This window comes from Primulina huaijiensis, chromosome 7, assembly GCF_012295235.1.
Source record: "Primulina huaijiensis isolate GDHJ02 chromosome 7, ASM1229523v2, whole genome shotgun sequence".
NCBI lineage: Eukaryota > Viridiplantae > Streptophyta > Magnoliopsida > Lamiales > Gesneriaceae > Primulina > Primulina huaijiensis.
In genome coordinates, this window is record NC_133312.1 from 20,976,308 (window position 1) to 20,995,020 (window position 18,713).

At 32.4% G+C, this 18,713-nt stretch overlaps 1 protein-coding gene across 1 annotated transcript; it reads left to right on the top strand.

Annotated features, from left to right (window-relative positions):
* The first annotated feature begins 12,140 nt into the window (after positions 1–12,140).
* On the top strand, positions 12,141–18,713 carry LOC140981282 (UPF0613 protein PB24D3.06c). The gene is made up of 9 exons (XM_073447644.1): positions 12,141–12,438; positions 14,472–14,548; positions 15,286–15,391; positions 16,311–16,403; positions 16,527–16,592; positions 16,786–16,931; positions 17,211–17,319; positions 18,141–18,205; positions 18,320–18,713. The coding sequence occupies exons 1-9, from the start codon at positions 12,229–12,231 to the stop codon at positions 18,465–18,467; spliced, it is 1,020 nt and encodes a 339-aa protein (XP_073303745.1). The 5' UTR covers positions 12,141–12,228; the 3' UTR covers positions 18,468–18,713.

An 18,713-nucleotide genomic window follows, 5' to 3' on the forward strand; every position in this document is an offset into this window, starting at 1 on the left:
CTTTCTCTATTTACATACATGCGATAATTCTAATAAATTTTTTTTATGGTAATTATTGATGGAGACTAAAGGTTTGGCTTCTTCCCTAGGTTGGTCTTACTTCAAAAACTCGGGTGAAAGATGATCATATGCTCAATATTTTATTAAAACGTCAAAACAAGAAAAAGTTACAAAGACAAAAGAAAAGAAGACTGAGAGCAAAATTAAATAGTAGGTCTCTTGTGAGACGGTCTCACGAATTTTTATCTGTGAGATGAGTCAACACTACCGATATTCACAATAAAAATAATACTCTTAGCATAAAAAAATATTTTTTTTTATTGATAACCCAAATAAGAGATCTGTCTCACAAAATACGATCCATGAGACTGTCTAACATAAATTTTTGTCAAAATTAAAAGATTACATGTTCCAATTTAAGATGTCAGTCATGTGAAAAATATTGCTGCAAAAATATCAGATTCTTTCTGAAAGAAACAACATGATAATGGAACGTACATTCATTCCACATTATTTCCAAAAGCAACTTTCAAATTTCTCTCTCTATATCTATTATATATATAAATATATTATATATATAAATATGTGATTTTATATGTGAATTTCCATTTGTCTCCTTATTAATTGTTTTTTTATATTAATTGCTTATTATAAGTGTGTCTTTTCATTTTCCTTATTCATACTTTAAATATAAGTGATTATTAATATTTAATTTTTTATGACTACTCACATTATAATATGTTATTTTTTTCCAATGATATCTTTTCATTATGTAAATTAGTATTTGGTATTTTTATGCATACCCATATTATAATATATTATTTTTAATCTAATGATTTAGATATTTTATTATCTTTTCATTATATAAATTAAGTTAATTAAAGTTTAGAAATAACTCATTATCGAATTGTGAATTTTTTTTGGTATCTTATTAATTTTTTTCATGTCCTCATGTGACAGTTTGCTAGAATTTATGTGATCTGTTGGTTTGGCCTACACCGCGAAACAGTTTAAGTGAGTTGGGTTGAAATTTTGTCGACTCATTTAAATGTGAGCTTAAATGAGCTCACACGAGTTTATATTAAATATCTATATATATAATGTTATCAATTTTCAATCATGAATTCTTGATATAAAATGAAAAATATCAGTTTGATTTCAAATTTGTGATGTTACAATCTTGTCCAAAAGTTGTGGGTTTTTGAGACATTTTGACAGTCACTCAAAATTGAGTGTCAAAGTTGACATTTGAGTTGTATTTTTGGATTCCTGACAATATGTTCGTCAACATATTATTTTTAAGTTAGTTTTATCAGTATTGTGAGAGATAAATATGTTTATAACAATATATAAATATTATCATCTCTTTAAATTAATATTCACTTTCATGTTTGACATATTTGAGTTTTGGTAAAATGAGGAATAATAAATTCAAACAAATGAATACACAAAAGTCTAGGGCGAAACAAGAATTATATGGTAGCGAAAATTAATATATAAATTTTTAGTGAATTTATCGATGTTAAGACGTATAAAAAATCTTATATCATAATATATAAAATTTCAACCTTATAAATGAAATAAATCAAACATATATGAAATATACAAAATTTTATTACATATACAATCAAGTAATTTATTATAATTGTATTTTATTCTACAAGAATTCTTGTCAAACTCAGTGATTGTGGATTTAATATCTATTAAATCAGCAAACTAAAGAGCGTGTCAATTAAACTAATTGAGTAATCACATATTCTTGAATTTCTTAATTAATTTTTTATCTTGAGAATTTTTTTCATTTAATATTTTAAATTATAAGACAACGTTACTATAACTAAAGACACATTTTTTTTAAATGTTCATAAGAACTCAATCACTAACTCATATGGAAAAGCATTTATCGACATACTATATTAAAAACATTCTAATTAATTCAGCGCATTTGCTGAAAATTTTCTAATTAATTAAGAAAAATTTATTTACAATAATCATATTTAATCTTTTTGGGCTAACACCATTTATTTTATAAGATATTCATTGCAATTCTTTATTTATATATTAATCTTTAAATCTGAATTATAATGTATATTTTTTTTTCTAAAAGTTCTTAAATAATAATTTAATACATTTATTCGACACTTCAATATTAACATTTTAAAATATATTAATTTTATATTGTATAGGTGCAACACTTATAATCATGATTATAAAAATTCAATAAAAATTCTAAAAATGAATTAAGTAGAACATAAAAAATTACACAATTAATCAAAAGACAGAAAATAAAAATTAAATAATTGTCTATTACCTATAAACTACTAATATCGACTTCTAAAGATTGAAGTCGGTGAGAGAGTGGAGGCCACTATGTACTAAAAACATAAAAAGTTAATGCTTGAACGAGTCACACTGCAAAGTTAGTGAAGTAAAAACGAAAGACAAAGTCGGTTAATAAAAATATTATAATTGGCTAAGTTGAACGAGACTCGTATATATAAGTATCTCACTTGGTCTCACCTTATCTTTTGTCACTGTACAAAGCGAAAGTTTATGTACCGTAGTGTTTAAATTTTCTTAATTTTTCATCATCTATTGGTCTTTAAAGATATATTAGACTTTTTTCTAAACATCTAATCTTAAATGTGATCAATTAACCAAATAATTATTATATTTTGTATACAATAATAAATAGATTAATATATTTGAAAATAAAAAAAGTAATGTATTGAGAAGAGTAAAAAAAGAATGTTAGAATTAATACTATAATTATCTAATGTCAATATTAAATTTAATATCCTACGTTCGAAATTGTGTTTATTGAGATAAAGACTATGATGATAAACTAAAAATAATAATTTATTTATCATTGTAACGTAATAATAATGTGATCGTTATTTGGAATCAGAAAATGATGTACTTTGTCTTTTTTATTAAATTGTATAAACAATTCTTTCAATATTTTTAGTGGATAAACATGTTAAATCTATTAAAATTAAATAGTAAAATTTAATGATGAATATGAATGTATTAATTCAACTTTCAATTTGGGTTTCAGGATTTTGTCAATATGCTATATATATATTTTTTTTTTCTGATTTTTCTTTTATTTTAAAATATAAATTTTCAAATAAATAAAAAATGATTTTTTTCTCTACTACTTATATAGAATATCAAGTATATATTATACTCAAATGTCTTATAAATTTATATGATATAGTAAAAGGGTATTTGCATAAACTTATTTGTTGAGTACAATAATTGATCATGTTGGATATAGTAATTGAAATGTTATGTTTGAGCTGTTGTACTATTTAAAATATTTGATTTGCATTGTTACCATAATCTATAGATATTGATAAAACAGTAAACGCTTGAGTGCACAATTGGTATCAGAGCCAAGATCGCGATTTTGATTTTCAATGATTGCAATTGGTGCAATTATTAGGAGATAGAGTGTTTGGTACAATAATTGTCCACGATTGGTAGGCGCTTGAGCTGTTGTATGATTTAAAGATTTGATTTGCATAGTTACTATCAGTTATAGCTTTTGGTAAAGCGACAAACGCTCGATCATATATTATTTGATTGTAAAGCTAGAAGAAACATGTTGCATCAACTTTTAGTTTTGAATTGATCACTTACATGTACTCGATTTTTAAATTTAGAAGCATTCTACAATTTTCAAATATTATTATATATTGAATTATAATTTATCCCTTTCAAATTGGATAAATATACAATAAAACTCACGTAAATTTTATTAACAAAAACATTTAAATGAAATATTGGATTTGTAGATAATCAAAATAAGAAATAAACAAATTTTGATTCTTGAGTGAGAAATAAGATATTTAAATAAAGTTATAATTGCCACAATTAAATAATACACTTACATGTATTTATCACTGTATTTTTGCAACTAAAATATCAAAAAAAGTTTCAACGTATTATTTTTATATCATATTCAAAATAATTATGAATCCTAATTTTTATTATTTTGAGTTGGCCTTTGTTATGAACAATCATTGTGAATAAATTGAATTTGAAAATTATTATATCTATGTATATCACATATTAATATATCAACCTAAATCCAGGTACTAAAAACTACAAAATGAACTTATTCATCTTCAATGTACACAAATTATATAGTAAATATATATGACAATTAAGAGAATGAAGTAGAATATATGCTCACATATAACAAAATATATAGACAAGAAAAACAATAAATAAAAATATTTTTCTAGATATAAATATTTTTTTATAACTTTTTACAGTGAGTTGGAGAAGATAAAAGAGCAAAAATATTAATTCTTTTGGGTTACACAAAAAATAGAAATGAAAGAAGTGTTTGTCATACAATGAATTCAGTTTCTAAATTAAATGTATACTATAAAGTTATATTTTCCGTTCAAACTTTATAAATGCAATGAATTTTTCTCAATATAAGGGTACTCAAATGTTCCCGTTAAGATATTTAAACAATTAGAAAAATTAAATATATTATTTTTTTGGAGGTAATATCAATATGACATTAGTAATTTGATTGTGCTAATTATACTTATGAGTTAATATGAAATATTAAAATAAATGTCATAAGAGTCAGTAAAAAGATGATTTATTGTAAAAAATATTATTATTATAAATTACAAATAGATGACAATATTTAATCAATATTTATTTAAATCAATCCATCAGTACTTTTTATGTGATGATAGATTGTTATAATAATTAGGGGTGAATATTCGGTCGGTTCTGTTACCGACCGAACCGAATTAGTCATAACCGGACCGAACCGAAATATTTAGCAATAACCGAACCGACCGAATTACTTTTCATAACCGATGAAAACCGAACCGAATTAAAATCGGTTAATTCGGTTGGTGACCGAATTAACCGATTAGTTTTTTTTAAAAAAATTTGTGATTTAACTTTAATTATATATTTAATTTTTTTGAACACTACAATCTACACAAATGCATAAAAACATAAAATCACACACATCACAAATTTTTCTTTAGAATTAGGGCTGATTTTAAAATTAAAAATTAAAAAATATATTAAAATTGATAAATAATAAAAATTTATTAAATAATAGTATTTATTATATCGGTTAATTCGGTTAGCCGATTTCAAAATTTTGACAATCGTAACCGAACCGAATTAACCGATACAACCAATTTTTTTTAATTTGAAAATCGAATTTCTGAAATAACCGAACCAAATTTTCGAATTGACTCGGCTCGGTCGGTTAATTCGATTTAACCAAAATTTTGTTCACTCTAATAATAATGTGTAGTTTATATGTTATCAAGTATAAGTGTTTAATAAATTAAAGGTTACTATGAAAGTAAAAGCATCCAGTAGAAATTGTTGTCAATTTACATTAAAGAGAATAATAATCAAATAATATTGTAAATAAAAAATTGCATATAATTGATCGACAAAAAGATTATANTATATATTTGTATTTTAATAGAAAGAGATTGTTAAAATATATTTACAAAAGAGAGATTTCTCCATGGTGTTGTGTGAACGTGACTATGGTCTCAATCAATCCAAAGTAGAAAAACCCTACCCGACCAACCCTAGTCTTAGACTTGTGTGTCCACTTTGTAGTTAAAAAGAGAATATTGTGATGCAGGAGATTTAGTTGGTCACATCTTGAATTGCAGATAACATCCCCCATTATTGTACTCGTCAAAGCTTGTTATAAAACAGCAAAAAACACTCCCGACCATTTTTTGTATTTAATTATATATATATAGCTCTTGTCCCCAACTGTATTCTTGTAATATTGTGTATATATATAATTTAAATGACAAGATTATGAGTCAAAAAAAATCATCTAAGAGCTAATTACCAGTCGATCATGTGTGAGTAGAAAGGTATCACACATGGTTATCTTGCACGATTATTCATATCTGATAACGCGCACAAATCAAAATATAGTTTCATGAATTGTGGACGGTTGTAATTCTTGATACAACAAGTACTTGTGCCCTATTTAGAATTGACACTATGTCAAGATGACATGCCCGGTTTCATGAGTTATTAAAAGTTTAAAACAACTGTCGCTCATGTAATATAGAGAAAATATGAACTTCGAATTGTTATATAATTTTATAAAATATGAATTATATGGTATAGGAGTGACTTAATATGCTCCAAGCTACAATATAGTTGGATTGAAGACTTGTCGGGACTCAAATTATCCCGACCTTAGATTTTGACCTTACAGTAGCTGGATATTTGTAAATGCTAGCCACAATCTTCGAGGTCCACTTTTGATCAAAATATATAGTTGATTAAGATCTTATCTTTGAAGCTTTTGCCTTGCTTTGCTTTTAGGATAAGATATGATCAGGCTATGTTAACTTTTCCGTGCCACACTTTTGCTTGACAATGGAACACAATTTCTAGTGAAAATGAAGTTAAAGTTTGACTAAATTTAAATCGGAATTACACAGCACACATCATTATTGGTGTAGTTGCATATACCTTTCCCAATAAGAGATATTTTTAGAGTATGTTCTCCGCGATCCAATTTGTGGCTTGAATTTTATTGATTCGTATGTAAAATTAACCTTTATTTTAATAATATTTAATGTATTTATCCAATTATGACATTTACTTTATATGTATACCCATGCAAACTGTATAGATAAAGTCTTTGGATATACAATATGTATCATGAGGTCTGTCCTTCAACGAAAGATCATGAAACTCATTAGAAAGTGTACTACATATTCTAAACTGGTTTCTAGTCGATTTAGCCGCATAAATAAGATAAATGTCGCTCGAGTATGAGACTAACATCTGTGATGTAAACGATATGTTTCATTGGTAAAGGTATGGAGATGTACATTCATACATATGAGTGATCATTTGATGATGCACTGAATAACCCTCCCTCGAAATTTCAAACTTGTTATAATTTATCGAGTGGAATAGTCCGTGGTTATGATTGTATACCATTAGTCCTTTGACCCGAGAAAACGTAGAGGCTCTACGTATTAGCATGCACTTTGATCCATTTACCGATTCCATTGAGGTCATCATGTGATGAGATTGTGTGTAATTTCGAAGTACGTAGGAGTCAATGCATTGTAGTAGGAGATTCACCACTCACCCACAGGTGAAGATATCTTATGTGACCAATGAGTTGATAGTACAAAGAATCTCTGGACAGAGTAAGACATGTACATTTTGAAAAATGGGTTTCCTCAGTTGCGCATACCATGCCACTATTTTTACTCAAAGATATTTCACATCGTCATCGAATTTATTTGCAACTCTCGATATACTAATGATTGCAAATTCGATCGGCATATATGAGTTGAAGAAACCATATTGTACGCTAACCATAACTTAATATTTTTGCAGGCACGTTCAGTGATACCTGGGAGATCATGGGGCGATACTACTAGACGTTGTTACTATGATCAAAGAGCAGGTGAAAAGAATGAGGATAATTAGGGTAAGACTGAATAGAAACAAATGTTGTTTTGAATCACATGAAGTTGTGAACACATGACTAGCTGTATCTCTTAACCATTAGGATCACATAAGTATTTGATTCTTTGTTCTCGTTAAGATAGTCAAGTTCAAAGAGTTAAATTTGACGACTGTAGTTTGATAGAGATAAAATAAAATGCTTATAAAGGACTTTATAAGTTGATTTCATGTAATGAAAGTTGTGAAATTTAGCTTAATTGCTAATTAAGTGAGTAGAGTGGAACCACCAGTTCATGTACTAGTTTGGTGTCTTTTAAGAACGATGAACACCAAACCAGTACATATATGAATAGTTTAAATCATACGACACCCAAAGAAGTTTTGATTGTCAAAACACAAAAAAATTTAAGCTTTCGTTGTGCTTTGGATACAAAAAAATGATACTCCAACGGAGACAACATGAGTTTGATCTACATAAAACAAAAATTATCACCCCTATTATAATAACAATAATAACAATAAAAAAAAAAGATTTGCGATCGCAAAGGAGAACTGAAAATGTATGTCTCAATCGATAAAACAACATAAAATTTGGACATACGAGTTAAAAATCATTCTAATTTCTTACACCATACAACCACCCAAATTGGCATATTCATGAGTTAGAAAGGCAGTTGTATGTATCTAAGTATGTATGTATATATGTATACTGATAATGTGAAAACTCCATTTAAGAGCACCATGGAATATTTCCAAGAAACTCCGCCATGAATTGGTCAAGACTCAATTTACAAAACAAAGTAGAAAAATTTCTTTCGAAAAATATAATTTCGTTGCATATATGTATGTATGTATATATCGCCAATCTTTATCGATTATGTTAATTATTTTATTATTATCTGATACCTTAGAAAGGGCTCGGGTCATTCTTAGACTCGAGCGGAAAGAGAAAAATTAAAACAAGTCACAATCCAATTTGCTGTAAAGAGTAGAGCATGGGTCGTCAGGGTACTTTCGCCCGACCAGGGTACTCTAGCCCGACCAGGGTGACCAGGGTACTTTCGCCCGACCAGGGTGACCAGGGTACTTTCATCCGACCAGGGTACTCCAGCCCGACCTGGGTACTTTCGTCTGACCAGGGTGACCATGGTACTTTCGCCCGACTAGAGTACTCCAGCCCGACTAGGGTACTCCATCCCGACCAGGGTACTTTCGTCCGACCAGGGTACTTTTGCCCGACCAGGGTGACCAGGGTACTCCAGCCCGACCAGGGTACTTTCGCCTGACCAGGGTGACCAGAGTACTTTCGCCCGACCAGGGTACTCCAGCCCGACTAGGGTACTTCAGCCCGACCAGGGTACTTTCGTCCGGACAAGGTTCAAATCACCCGATCAGTATGGGTCACCATGCATCATTAGCATGATAATCAGTGCCCATGACAAGACCCGAACAGTATGGGTCGCCATGCCTATTGACAGATGACAGGTCATGGGCAGTTGTCAGAGTACATGGTATGGGCAGTTGTCAGATGACAGAGCCTGGACAACTGTCTAATAAGGAACAATGTCCATGCGCTATAATCGAGGTCATATTCTCCTCTATAAATACACAGGTTTGCTTCTCATTTACGGAATCTAGAATTCTGAACTTAAAACACTCACATATATTCACACATAGACAAGCCATTTTACCCTTCTTCTTCACCAACTGACTTAAGCATCGCAGTGGCTACGCCGGATACTCCTCCGATGCCCATTCACGAGTTTATTTCATTGTCTGCAGGTCGCGGTTGAAGCTATAGATTACGAAGAGATACCTTTATCACAGATATATCTTTCTTGCTCATTTTCCTTAAACAAAACTTCTCATCAGATCCGGTGGATTGCCCCGACTCACCCGATTCACCCGGATCACATCATTATTATTTCCTAATTTTTGTTTTGTACTATGATTGTAATCAAGATTAGGCGTGGCCACTCAAAGATGAACCCCGACAACTGACTTTAGAAATGGTCGAGGCTCTTGCTAAATGCTCAATATGCAGTGTCCCAAAAGACAAGACGCTACATATTCCTATCTTCAAGCATAGAAAAAAACACCATGTCCAAAAAACTGCTATGAAAAAAAACCCGAAATAACTCGGTTGCGATGATCTTGCCACGATCCAACGGGTACGAGCAAGGTCAGTCCACACCATTCAAATATACAAGATTTCTTTAAATTACATTCCCAATGTAAATTTTTCGAATTAAAATCATAAATTTCGTACTTCGCAATAAATATTTATTCGTTACATCTAAATTTTTTCCTAGTCGGTAAATGAACAAACAGGTGTGTAATGTAGATTTAGATAGGATAAGTAGCTCTATCTGCACGTGATGTTTCTGTACTGTGAGGGCACAAACTGTCCCCATAATGAGTGTTCAAAAGTCCATTTGGAACCAATTTAAGATTGAATAATTCGATTCTTCGGACATTTTCTTCTCTATAAATAAGATTTTTCTGAGGTCGAATCTTAGCAGAGATTAAGAATATACATATATATATATACACACACATATATATATATATATATATTGTCTTCTGAAATTAAATCTTAGTAGAGATATATTAAGAAAATTGTAGAATTCAGAAGATCGAGATGGGGAAGATGCTTGGAAAATGGAAAAGAATGGCAAAACAGATGAGAGGAAGGCTTTATATTCTGAGAATTTGCATTACTTTGCTTCTTTGTTGGGATGATAAGTATTATTAAAATACCATAAGTATAACTTTGATATATTTTTTTTGTTTTTGTTTTTGTATAATATCAAGGCATTTTTCATTTATAAAGTCTCCGTTCTTGAGGAATGACCCGGTTTGGCCCATCCCTCGAAAGAAGTTTTTACGGGATCTTTATCCACCAAAATTTTTACTTCTGGTTCCGACGAAGGAATAATCATTGAATCCTCCTCTTTCCGAACATGCACACGTCCACATTTTCGCGTCGACAGTTCGCTTTCTCGTCGCTAAAGCGTTTTCTCAGGATCTTGGTCCTCTACAAGAGGATGATTACATATATTGAGAACGATCCTATATTTTTAACCATCCAAACAAGTAGTGATATTATATGGTAAGTTAGTTTAATATTGACTTTATTCAAGATCGAGCTTTATAAACCATAAATGATTTCTAGCATGGCCAAGATATATTGAAATTCTGTTGATGCAAGTTAATTATGAGTATATATTCCCAACTAATCATCAATTATTTGGAAATTTAGAGAAAATATATACAAATGCTTATGGTTCAAGCTAAATTGCATTAAACATTTTACGAAAAAAGACATTTTCCAAGGCACATCAGCAAGACCGAAGACGGGTCGAATTAACGACGTACATGAACTAGACGGGTCGAGGCTTTATTAGGCCAGTCTCACGAGCATCTCGCCAACCCAGTGCGAGGACCAACCGAGAGCCGTCCCCTACGCGTGGGTTGGTGTCGGGAACAATAATGAGTAAACATTACAATCTTCCTGTCCCACAATTGCTTTTGTGCATGATCTTTACATTTCCAAATTGGTTGAGCTTTCCCAGGTTAGCCCTTGGTTACTTTTCCAACAAATCGCACTCTTTTAAATTAATTTCTATATATTATATAATACATCATAAAACGTAAAAACAAACAAAAAAATTGATTTAAAAAAAAGCATTGCAAATCTTTGGCACAATGGTAAAGTGCTATGCCACTATTTTGAACAATTTTTTCTATCAAAAATTGCAAATTGTTGGCACAACGATCCCGTCATTTTGGGAACTGGATTGTAGATGTCCGTAGAACAAGGTTGGGCCGTTGTCCAAAGAAAATGTATATCCCAGTTCAGTACCTCTATGTGGGCTGGGTTTGGCACATCGAAATCGACATATGTAAAATTAGCGTGACCAAGAAGGGAAATGAATCAGGTTTTCGTCAACTATTCGGAGCTCGATTTTATAAAAGTTAATTTAACCTCTTCGTTAAAATAAACAAACTAAGTTCAAACTTTATAATATTCTATTCGTTAGTTCGAGAATATGTTTGTTAGTATGCTCATGAATCAACTATCAGATAAAAAATAGTTTTATATTTGATTTATAGATTTTATATTTTTACAAATGTAGAAAAATATATTAAGTTTGTTTATTAGAATAAAATTATAAATTTTAATAAAAATAGTTTTTAATGAAGGCAAAAACTTGTGTGAGACGGTCTCATGGGTCGTATTTGTGAGACGTATATCTTATTTGGGTTGTCCATGAAAAAGTATCACTTTTTATGCTAAGAGTATTACTTTTTATTGTGAATATGAGTAGGGTTGACCCGTCTCACAGATTAAGATCCGTGAGACGGTCTCATCTTTAATGAATTGAGTGAATATTTAAATTTATGATTTATATTTATTAAGTTCATTAAGATTTGATAAAAGCTCGAATAAACTCGTAAGTCATAAATATATTAGTTAAATAAAACTCGAGTTCAATTCAATTATAAACAAATCAAATTCAAATATTCAAAAGTTCAATTTCGATTCGATCTCTGATTTTGATATACCTAAATGTGATTACATGTCCCATGTGGTTCGCTGATCTTACCTTAGATGGGAGTGAATTGTATTATAAAAATAATATGAATATTTTAAAAATTATATGAAAACAGAGAGAGTGAAAAAGTAATCCAAAAAATAATTTGCGTGGGCAGGTAGAAATGGATCATTTGAGTTGCAATGGACAGCTTTGAATCCTTGGTATGAATACCTTATCAGCTTCTTCGCAATCGACGTCGTCTACAACTTCTTGGTTTTCAGGAATTGTTGGCGGCCGCTCCGCCTCTTCCAAGATGCCCGTCAAATCTTCGATCGCCTCCTCCGGAGACAGCTTCGGCGGTGCTTGTGTGCCCGTTAACAAGAAGCGTCAGTTTCATGGGGTGATGTTCAAGTACGGGCCAAAATCAATCCAGGTAATGTTTGATTCTATTTGTTTTTGTTGCTTTACACCTTATAAGCCGGATTGAGAAATGGGTTGCCGCGGGAGTTCGATTTTCGAATTATTAGTTTCTTTAGAGCTCAAGATTTCGTACGTAATGTTGCTTCATTTGTGATGGATGGTGATCTTAGTGCCGATGCTGAGAATTGAATTGTGAATGCGATGAATGTTCCGTGGACAAAGTTTGAGTTTCTATGATTTCAAATTGCTTATTTATGTAGTTATTTGTTACCTTAGTTTTGATGTGAAGGAATGTGCATCGAGTTTCAATTGTCGGAAAGGATATGAAGGTGAGCTGAAAAGTGAGAAAAGGCGTATTTAGTGAAGGATCAATGTCTGTGATGCTACCTGGGAATTGGCTGTCCAGATATTCTTCAAAATCTTTAATTAATGCCAGCTAGTCTCTATTCAGCTACTACATAAGTATGCTGATCTAATTAGAAGTCACAGGCGCCACAGTGCTTTTAGCCAAGACGCTTTATAGTAAGTTTACATAGAATCTCTATGGTGGTTGAGCTGAAGCACTACCTGTGATTGCCTAGCTGAAGCATTCTCTACTGAGGCCAAGCGGGGAAATCTTTGAGGTCACTGGCCTGGGTTGGCTAAGTTGGGATCTCTATGTGGTGACCAAGTTCGGGACTCTGTGGTCCGAGCTGGGAACTCTCTGGGTGGTCGAACTGGAATGTCTGACCTGGAAGGACTCCATGGTGTATGAGCTGGAAATGGCTGAGTTGGGGATTGTATGTGGTGGCCGAGCTTGTATGTCCAAGTTGATACCTCTTTGTGGTGATCAAACTGGGATGTTCAAGCTGGAAGGTCGTTGTTAGGGCTGAACTAAGATGACGGAGCTGGGGGCTCTTTGCATGATGACCTAGAGGCTCTGGGATGGTTCTCCAAAATATATCAATGAGACCTACGAATAAATGAGACAAATTAATGGCAAGAAATCTATGCCAAGAGTAACACTTGAACCATGATATAGAACCTCAACTTGTTACTCATAGATTAAACAATAACTTAAGCCACACAATAAGTATGGATCAAGAACCTTGTGTCAAGTTGAAGATGCTACACCTCACGCATGCAACTACACGAGGATTATGAGTTAAGTTTCGAATGCCACAAGGATTACACATTAAAAGGTTCTTTTGTTCAAGAAAAAAACGAGAGAATAACTCTCAAATATATTATCAAAACTCAATATATAACTGAGCTACACAAATTTTGTCTAAATGTTAAATATTGGAATAAAACCCTGTCTATACTAGCAGAATGGACTTTAAAATAAGACTTAATTGAACTCATGACATATATTAACTAATTAAATACAAAAATAATTTAAAAATAAACAAAAATGAGGTTTCGAACTAATAGAAATAGTGCCCTGATTGAACTAAATAAATTTGGCCAATAAGTAATTGTAAAATTGATTTTGAAATATTTGGCCCAATGGTTCGATAAGTTGCTTGTAGACTTTATTCATCTTGATTCTTCATCTTTAAATTGACCCACATTGTAAGGTTTTTCCATTTCATCGTCAATTAGCCCATTTAAGCTTTCTTCCTTATCATGGCTCCTTAATTGCATGCTTAAATCAATCCTAGCTTGGCTTTTTTTGAGGTTTTGATCTTGGTTCATGATTAGATTAAGGCCACTTCAGTATCTGAAATATAGACTTAGCTCAAGAATATTGGGCTGGTATTCATCACGGAAAATTCATAGCCCCAGCGTCGATTTGAAATTTCATTTCTTGTTCGTGATATACGTGCTGATGGTCTGAAATTTGTTTTGGATTTTCATTCTTGAGATGCTTATTGTTTTTTCCTGTTCACGTTGAAGGTGTTTTCAGGGCGGGGAATTAAAATAAGTGTATCCTTTTCAAGAATGAATTTGAATTATATGAAAACTGCTTTTTCATTATAGTTTACTCTGTAGACATTTTCTCATATATATCTCCTTTCTTCTGATGTTTGGTCTTTTCATGGTATTGTATTTCTATTGGTACAGGTTGCATTTAAGACTGGAGATTACAAACAGCAAGTTATTTTCATTGGTGGGCTGACAGATGGTTTTTTGGCTACTGAGTATGACACGAGACTAGTTCTATACGATTATATGCACTTCATGGAACATATGGTTTTGATAAGTTTCAACTGGTTGCGATGAGGGATCTTCCATATTATTTGTTGGTTTGAAGGGTATATCTTTTTATTTTTGGAATAAGCAGTCACTGGGGTGTGGAACAAAGTTTTGATCACAATATTGAAGAAACTGTAGAGTAAGAAAATCTAAGCCCATGCTATGGGGAAACTTCTACCACCAATTGAGTAGATCAAGCGAATAATGGTTGTTTCTCATCGTGAGACAAACTACCTTAGCTTTTATGTGAGCATAATCATAATATGCATATCTAAGTAGTCTACTTTTTTTTCTAGACCAGGTCATTTTAAATGGCTTGCTACATCACATTCTTTACCATTAGAAATAAGGGATGCCATTAAGGTTTGTGATGAATTAAGTAATTAGATTCATTTCCGCATTTATGAAAGCAACTAGTAGAATTGCTTTGATCCATAATTTTTATATTGATTAGAAATAGAGTAGTGACTTTGTGTAATTCATATTATTGAGTAGGAAGTGTATTGTCTTTTATCATGTGACACAAAAGTACTCACTCACACATCTTATAAATATATGTGGATGAATTATAATTGTCATGTTTAATGCTTTATATTGTCTTTTTTTCCCAAATGCATGCCCGACTAGGTCACATCTATTTTATATTATTTCATCCAAAAGTTGATGATTCTGAATCTTTCAGATATTTGGAACCTTTGGCAATAGCTTTGGAGAAAGAACATTGGTCATTGGTTCAATTTCTACTTTCATCTTCATATAGTGGATACGGTACCTCAAGCTTGAAACAAGTAATTTAATCTGTGTCCAGCTTCTTATTTTCTTTTTCTTTTGTTTGATGGAGTACATTAAAGCTCTCCTTCTCATGTTCTTTTATTGATGATAAAAAGTTTTATTCCCCGTCAAGAAATCTAATCATTCTCTGAGTTGACAGCTCTGTGAAAATATCTTGGTGAATTTGACTTCAAGCATCTCACTTCAATATTGGATCATATTTTAGTTTCGCAGTATGCAATTTCTATTATTTTTTTTCAAAAAAAAAAAGAGTCAAGTGAGGATTTCATTTTGGTAAGCAGCACTATTCAACTTTGACCTCAATGGTCATGCATTTGAGTCACCTTGAGGGGAACTGGAAAGCCGATCCTATTTCATTGCGTAAGAAAACAAAAGAGTTGGATTTTCATGTATGGTACTTCTTGGACTTTTTCTATCAACTCCTTTATTCAAATACACTGGAAAGTGACAATAGGTTGTCTTTGCGAGCGTCTGAATTCTATATTATTAAGTCTCTTGGCTAATCCTGCTTTTTTCATATTTTGTGAGAGGTTCTGATCTAATTTGTCACTCGTGTATCTTTGTTTACGCGCACACACACACACACTGGAGGAGGTCTTTCCCAAACACCCCGCACTATCCGCCAGATGGTTTTTTCTAAAACTGTAACCATACTTGATATAGCACAGTTCCTATTGTTTGCCTTCCTCCTTTTTGTTTGAGTGCAACGCGGACTGAGCAAAAACTCAAATTTTTGTTATTGAAGAATAAGAAAATTACTGAGAATGAAAATACTTACATACAGCCCAAGCAAGTAAACTCCTAACTGTATAAAATCACAAGACTCGAAGGAACAAAAACGTAATAAATGCCGAGTAATGATTTATTAACTTCTCTTTTTACTAAAATTTTAATGGATGCTTATGTTGATTGAAGGATGCCGTGGAGCTTGATCAATTGATAAGCTACTTGATTAACAAAGAAGATTCTGAAGGTGTGGTGCTACTTGGACACAGTACTGGCTGTCAGGTATTTCCTTTGAAGAAAACAAGCATCTGACGGTCAAAGAATTCTAAGGAGCCCTCAAAAATCTACATTTATGGCCTTCACTTGGGCAAAATATATCTAAAGGTCATTGTATTATGTGTGTAGGATATTGTTTATTATTTGCGTACCAATGCAGCCTGTTCAAGAGCAGTTCGAGCAGCTATTTTGCAGGTAATTTTTCCATTTAAATTTGTTGAAAATGAACGTGTTCTATTAGAGTTCCAGGAATTAAATTAATATTGTGATTTTATTTGCTTGATATGTGTTGACTGTTATAAAAATGCTTATAAAATGCTACATAATACAGCACCTGCGTGTCTTTGCATTTTTTCCTAATATCTTTTCGTGTTGATTGGCTTTCCAGGCTCCAGTCAGCGACCGGGAATATAAAGCTACACTGCCAGAAACGGCTTCAATGATTGATTTGGCGTCAAAGATGCTAAGTGATGGACGTGGATTAGAATTGATGCCCCAAGAAGCCAATCCTGATTCTCCGATCACTGCCTATAGGTGAGAGTGATTTGCTCCATTAGTTCCTTGGATCTAGGGGTGGATACAGGTATTCGGAAGAAAGGGATGAGACAGGACGAGGAAAGGGTGAAGGGGCGGGGCTTAATTGCTTTTGGGGGTCCAAACTAGCGGTGCTAAAATAATCACATATAATATTTTTTTTAAAAAAAACATTGCCCTTTCTGCTGGTTCCACCCCTGTCATCTTCTGCAAGTGATTTGAATCAACATGGTGTGCTTGCATACGGTTGCCATCTGATCATTTTCTAGCCATATCCAGATATCATTCACTCTGTGCATACAACGGTGATGATGACATGTTCAGCTCCGACTTCAGCGAAGACCAATTGAAGCAGAGACTCGGGCACATGTCTAACACGCCTACTCTGGTAAGTCCTTCATGTGTTACTTTTAACCCATGTTTTCTCCTGCATTGTGATTTATGTCACATATTGAAACAAACAATACATGTTAGCATGAGCAGAGCCAAGATTCTTCTTTCAGAAGCGAAACTAACATGATAAAATCAAAAGTTGGGAAAATACAATGTTACCCAAACAAGTGTTGAGAAGAATTGAAAAGAGAGCGGGTGGCAGACCACCACTCTTGCTGGTTCTTCTCTTTCCCAACTTTAAATAGCTTCCCTTATTACCCAAAGCATGTCATCATTATGAAGCTTCTATATTTTCAAAATAAAAGTACTGTCTACTCTTGGATATGCATTTCAATGTCCAATACCGTGATGTCAACGCAGTTCTACTCTCCTCACTTGATTTGCAGTTAAGCTAACTTTCATAACTTCCAATAACGGAATATACCTTATAAACTCCTTTGTTTGATCTATATCAAATTAATGTTGTTAAATTCAACTCCTTGAATTTGACTATCTCAACAGAAACTCATAATCCGACTTTCAATGGTTTAAAGATACAGCTAGCTATGAGTTCACAACTTCATTTGATTCAAAATAGCATTTATTCTTATTGCTTGTCTGAAATAACGTGATGTCAACGCATTTGAAATTGTGTCATGAAGTGATTTAGGGTCTCCGTTAATTTTCTCACTCTTACAATGTGAAAGTTTTCCAAGAACATTTGACATTGTCTGTCGTGGAGTGATTTAGTGTCTCCATTAATTTTCTTACTTCTACGATGTCAAAGATTTCCAAGAACATCAAGAGAAATTCTTTTGTAACCTTATATCCCTGCAGATCATGTTTTCCATGGGCGACGAAAATGTTCCGGATTATGTGGACAAGAAAGCTTTGGTTGATAGGCAAGAATACAAACTTATCGAATCACCCTTTTTTTCCGAATCTTTACATTTTTCACACCTGATTCGCAAAATTCAACTGATGGACATCTCATTCTGTGCTATGAACTGAACCAGATTGTGTAGAGCCATGGGTGGTGCAGAAAAGGTCGAAATCGAACATGGTAACCACTCTCTATCCAATCGAATCGAGGAAGCTGTCCAAGCCATTATGGAGTTCATCAGGCGGGATGGACCCAAGGGATGGGAGGATCCATGGAGTTAAACACAGTGCTCTCGTTGTCTTTGATTCTTGATTCGATTTCTTGGTGTTTTAATTTCTTATTCTGAAATTTTATGAATGGCAATTCATTCCCATTTCATAATCTATTTCTTGTTATTATTATCTTTTTTTTTCCTGTTTCGTTTTGTAGCTACCAGTGGTAGGATTGGTTATATCATCAACTCATTCTGGAGCAGAAATATACCGAAGTGTGATTTCATATTCATATGCGGTGTGGTGTATTTATCA